The sequence below is a fragment of the Eptesicus fuscus genome, chromosome 6 (genome assembly GCF_027574615.1).
Source record: "Eptesicus fuscus isolate TK198812 chromosome 6, DD_ASM_mEF_20220401, whole genome shotgun sequence".
Classification (NCBI taxonomy): Eukaryota; Metazoa; Chordata; class Mammalia; order Chiroptera; family Vespertilionidae; genus Eptesicus; species Eptesicus fuscus.
In genome coordinates, this window is record NC_072478.1 from 73,623,540 (window position 1) to 73,629,539 (window position 6,000).

At 36.4% G+C, this 6,000-nt stretch overlaps 1 protein-coding gene across 2 annotated transcripts in view; it reads right to left on the reverse strand.

Annotated features, from left to right (window-relative positions):
* AFF4 (ALF transcription elongation factor 4) overlaps positions 1 to 6,000 on the reverse strand; it is an 86,102-nt gene that overhangs the window by 9,221 nt on the left and 70,881 nt on the right. For both annotated transcript variants that reach the window (XM_054717823.1, XM_054717822.1), the window contains 4 exons: positions 5,477 to 5,548; positions 4,021 to 4,114; positions 3,150 to 3,193; positions 1,461 to 1,681 (listed from right to left, as the gene is read on the reverse strand). In XM_054717823.1, the coding sequence (XP_054573798.1) occupies positions 1,461 to 1,681; positions 3,150 to 3,193; positions 4,021 to 4,114; positions 5,477 to 5,548 (431 nt within the window). The remainder of the gene's footprint in view (positions 1 to 1,460; positions 1,682 to 3,149; positions 3,194 to 4,020; positions 4,115 to 5,476; positions 5,549 to 6,000) is intronic.

The following is a 6,000-nucleotide window of genomic DNA, read 5'->3' on the forward strand; positions in this document are numbered from 1 at the left end:
TCCTCTCTGAAATCAATAAAAATATATATTTTTTAAAAAGTAAAGTAGGGTTGACTGAAGAATTTCAGATTTGTAACCTTTCCTGAGCAATACTGACAATATTTAAAATATCAGACAAATTAAAAACACAACTTTGTTAAATGTTGGGGTTCCCCTTCTATTGTTCTGTCACACCACTCTTTAGGGATAGGAATCTTTCATTTTCATCTGATTATCTGTTCATACTATCAGTATTCAAATGTACTCTGTGACAAAAGGACACCTGCTTGACTACTCTCGTGTTTCTTTTTCTTTTTTTAATATATTTTTATTGATTTCAGAAAGGAAGGGAGAGGGAGAGAGAGATAGAAATATCAATGATGAGAGAATCATTGATCAGCTGCCTCCTGCACGCTCCCTACTGGGGATCGAGCCCGCAACCTGGGTATGTGCCCTCGACTGGAATTGAACCCAGGACCCTTCAGTCCATAGGCCGATGCTCTATCCAATGAGCCAAACCGTCTAGGGCTACTTTAGTGTTTCTCTACAAAGGATCTATCTGAATAGATGCCACACACACATACATACTAATAACATCTACTAAAATAACATGGTATTTATATAGTACTTTTTCTTAAGGTCTTTAAATTCTTTATAATTCTCATTGTTCTTAATTTGGGAGATAAACTTGAAGTGCAAGCCTCAAGTGATCTAATATTATAAAACGCTAGATGCCCTAGCCGGGTTCTCAATAGTTAAGAGTGTCGGCCCGAGCATCAAGGGTCTTAGATTCAATTCCCAGTCAAAGGCACATAACCTGGGCTGCAGGTTTGGTCTCTGCCCTGACCGGGGCTTGTGCAGGAGGCAACCAATCGATGTGTCTCTCTCACATCAATGTTTCTCCCCGCCCCCCCGCCCCCCACCTCTCCCTCCCTTCCACACTCTCTCTAAAAAAAAAGATCAATGGGAAAAATATCCTCGTGTGAGGTTTAAAAATTAAATTTAAAAGAAATGCTAGAAATCTATTCATTTTGTAGTCTCTTTCATCACATAAAGTTTCTTACAATATACCTAAAATTCTAATACAACATGCTTTCTTATAATATCCAATATGTATAAGATGTCTGGATGTGATCCTATGCCTATAGCTAATTTTACTGTTAATCATCCTAGAACAGAACATCCTGTTTTATTACTTTTTTAGTACAAGCAACATTTAATATATCAGAACCACGGCATATTTGTCTTAGACTAAAAACTATTTTTAGTTTAGTTTGTGTCACCAGTGTAGTGAAAGGTATTTTTAACCAAATTCAGTACATTCAATATGATTGCTAAGCAATGGAGATTAGTAAATTGATTATCATTAACTCTAAACTAGATGATAAGCTAAAAATGCAGACTAGACACTGACTTAACTAGGCCATAGAAGTTCCTTTTAACAATTCCACCCCTCAAAGTTTCTCCAGAGACCATCCTACCTTTTTGTTCTTTGGAAAGCTGCTCAGCTTGGTCCCAAATTTCTGTGGCATAGAGGAAATTAGATGTAACCTGAACATAGCTGGCTGCCATCTGGTGGATCCTGTGTGGAATGGTCACTGAAGAACCACTTGCTGAAGCACTACTGGCCCCAGAAGAATAATTTCCTGAATTGCCTGGCGACAGCTTTGGAGAAACAGGGGAAGGCATCCCAACAACTTTGCTACACACAAAGAAACAGGACATTTATTCATATGGTTACAGTGAACATGACAATATCAATGTAATATGGGCTTTTAGGAAGAGCCCATATGAAGGTTTTTAAAATTTAAAGATTCTTTCAAACTTGAAGGGTTCCCAGGGAAGTACAATTTCTTTTAAATAAGTACTTCACTCACTAAAGACCACTGTGAATTATCATTTTATCCGGGTGCTTTGTTTTAATAAATGGCAACAGAACAAGAAATGGGAAAGAAATGCTAATACTGTAGTTTATAAGTTAGATTGCCTCACTCCCAGTCCAACACTTTCGATGGGCATATATATTTAGGTACTTTTCAAACTGTTTTGTGAAAAGTTGGGTGGAATTAATAATTTAGCACCAAAAAAAAAAAAAATTGTGGTAGTAAATGGGAACATCTTTTTAATTCCATAATTTCTGGTACTTTTGTAGTTTAACCAAGTTATTCAGAGCTGACAAAGAGATACCGCTTTCCCAATCAACTGTAATCATCTCAAGCTTCTGTCGGTTAAATATTTTTAGAAACACATGTTGAAAGCTGGCAGGTTCATTTCGGTACTAAAATTTGTGGAAATGCCCAAGATCATAAAAAAAAGAAAAATCAAACAAAAGTTGGGGGTGGTAGGGGGAGAGCTATTTGTTAAGAATATTTTTATGTAGTCCTGGTGTGGCTCAGTTGGTTGAACATCCCCCCATAAACCAACAGGTTGCGGTTCAATTCCCGATTCAGGGCACATATTTGGGTTGTGGGTTCATTCCCCTATTGGGGCACGCTCCATATAGAAGACAACAGATAGATGTTTCTCTCTCACATTGATTCTCTCAGATTGATGGTTCTCTCTCTCAAATAAATAAAAACATACCCTCAGGTGAGACTTTTTAAAAATTGTTTTTTTAAAAAAAGAAAATTTTTTATCTGCACTTTTGGCACTATAATTTGGTTAAGAAAATACATAAGGGAAGAGACAAAATGTAAATTAACATAAACATACTAAGTGAATAAACTTATCAAAAAAGATGATTTATGCATTTTTCCTCCTTTTGGGGGGAGGGTGGGATAAAGTGATGTGGAGATGGAGGAGAAACCACAATTATGCCTCAATTATTAAATTCTGACAGTGTCAAGACTTTAGTAAAGATAAAACCACTGTGATATAAACCCAAGTAGCTACAGAAATCAACCTGTGAGAAGAGTTAAGGTGCTGTAAAAAAAACTCAGATTTCTGCAGATGAAATGTCCCCTCCTCTCTAATCTTTGTAAGATTATATTCATTATCCTATTTCAATTTATAAAAGAGATAAAATATTTTAAAATACTTAATTAGAGATAGTTTTCATTTTTTAAAAGGTTGTCATCTTACCATTTTTGGAAATTAGACCCTAAACATTCCACTTTTATGTAAAAATAAACTTGTCATAAGTAATATTTTATAGAATAAAATTGACCTACCTTCCCAAGCCAGGTGATGGTGCTTGAGAATTATTATAAGAATTCTGTGGAGAAAATAAAATGTAATTAATAAAAGTTTAAAAAACAACAACACTACTTATGAAGTACTAAATATATTCAAAAGCACTGGGCCAGAGCTGATCTTAAGAAGCCTTGTAAATTAAAAACCAAAATGTGTGTGTGTGTGTGCATGTGTGTGTGTAAATGTCAATAGAAGGAAGTTATAGGTAAGAGCTGGGGTTTTCTGGAGGACTTAAGTGAGACACAAAGAACGAGTAACACTCAGACTGATAAAGAAGAAGGGAGAAGGGTGTCATTACACATACAAAGGCTGTAGAAAAGAGAATATATGAGACCATAAAGTTAGCCTGGAGCACAGGTTTAGATAAGGAACAAGAGAGAGAAAGGTCTTGAGGACCTTATAGATCAGGGTAAGAAACTTGGGCTTGATTCTGTAGGCAATGTTAAGCTACTGAAGGGTTCCAAATCATAATTAGGGCAGGATCTGAGGAAGATTTATGTGATGTTATTAAAGGAAAAAACAGAAAGACATTTTAGAAAACTATAAGTCATCTAAGGAAAGATGGTAGTAAAAACAAGAGACCATTTTTACAAGTATAAATTAGGTTTCACAATAAAAATAGCCTACATCTAGTGAAATGTTAAGAGCTACTGAATATTACTACATAGGTTCTACAATCAGATATATGTGCATTTAAAAACTTACAAAAAACCTCAAACTTATTTGAAAGTTCTCAAATAGCTCCTCCCTTGCCATGGCAGGTAAAACATGAGGGCACTTCTGGAGTAGGGACAGAAGACTACAAATTTTGTCTCCCGGCAAATGGACCCTCCTCTTGGGCACACTTACCTTCAGGTGCTCTGTCAATGTCTTTGAGTACTTCAGAGCATTTTCCTTCTTCAGTTTGAATAGCCTCAGGTACAGCAGAGACTGGCATCTCAGGCTAATCAATGGGAAAAAAAAGGGCAGCTTATTTACAGGACAACACACTCTGGCCTCATCTGTACAAGCTTTGAATCATGCAAGAGTATAGAATTGGCTCATGTGAGCAGACCAAGGCATAAGGTCAACAGCACTAACTCTTAGGCAAAACCAAAAGATGGTTTTAACACATGCCCTAGAGAGGAGAAGGAAGGGAAAGATACCTAGGACTAGCTTCCTATTTGTTGACATTCAAAAATTAAAACCTCGCCCACAGGACCCAACTTGTCATTGTAACATATGCACTTAAAAGCTGAGGGGTAGACTCTATAGATCAAATTATAAAATTAAACAACAAAAACTAGGAAACTCAACTATAAATATTATAACTTTGAGGAAATATATATATATAGGCCTTAACATGGCTTCAGTTACTTTCACTTCTACTGGTCTTTTTTGTTTGTTAATCCTCACCCAAGGATATTTTTCCGTTGATTTTTAGAGAGTAGAAGGGAGGAGGAAAGACAGAAAGAGAGAAACATCAATGTGAGAGAGACATATCAATTGGTTGCCTCCCACATGTACCCTGACAAAGGCCAGGGAATCGAACCTGCAACCAAGGTATATGCCCTTGACCGGAATCAAACCCAGGATCCTTCAGTTGTGGGCCTACGTTCTATCCACTGAGTGAAACCAGCTAGGGCTCACTGGTCTTCTTTTGGTTCTTCTATAGTTTCCAGTTTCTTTCCACTATTCAGCCCTTGCATATGTTCCCTCTACCTAAAGACTAGGTCTCCCTATACTCTACTCTTACCATTACATATACTTTTCTTTCAAACTACTTAATTCATATAGTTGTGATTACTTGATTAATATCTGTCTCCTCACACTAGACACTATGACAAACAGGATGATGTCAGTTCTATACAGCTATATTCACAGCTGTTGAACATAGTGCCAGATAAAAAACTGTAACAAATGAACCGCTACGTATCCCTGAAATACAAGCAAACAAGCCACATTCTTTATTCTGAGAAAACTAAACATTTGCTTCTCAAGGAAAGGTATATGTGAATGGAGAGAGAGGATACAAAAAAAAAAAAAAAAAGAAGAGCCTGGAAAAGTAACCATTTAAGACAATTGGAGTTCTTATTAATCCCACTCTCCCAAGACTTTTGTCAAAAGGGCAATGGATAAGAGACTGACAACTATTAAAACTTTTCAATATGAATTTTGAGTTATTTTCTACTTTTCCCATCAAGAATAGATTTATGACTGGGTTTTAGAATGTTGATTCAAGAATAACTTTCAGAAGCACATACACAGCACAATTTATTAGGGAACTGCCTGACATTTAGCAGAAGTTAGAATACACAACACTTACCAAAGTACTGTGAGTCTTTTATCCGCAGCTGTAGCATCTGGTGCTAAGTAATTCTTTAGCTTCATAGTGTATCTGTGAGTTAAAATAACAAACAAATGACACAGTATTTTAACTTAATCTTCTGACTACCTTAATCCTTAAAACATTAGACTCTAACCTACATAAAGGCAAAAATACTCATTTAAGTATCTAATTCTCCTTATCCAAGGACAATAAAAGGATTAAACATCCTCCTCAGCTCTATTATATATAGTCATGCTGCTTAACGACAGGGATATGTTCATGTCGTTAGGTGATTTCATCATGTGGGAACACCACAGTGCTCACTTACACAAACCTAGATAGTATAGCCTACCACAGACGTAGGCTACATGGTACAGCCTATTGTTCCTAGGCTAGAAGCCTGTACAGCGTGTTACTGTACAAAATAACACAAGATTAAATCAAATGCAAGAGAAAACGATGCAATCAAAAGATGGGGTAAACGTTAAGACATTTAAGCTGCTGCCGGCATAACACAGCAT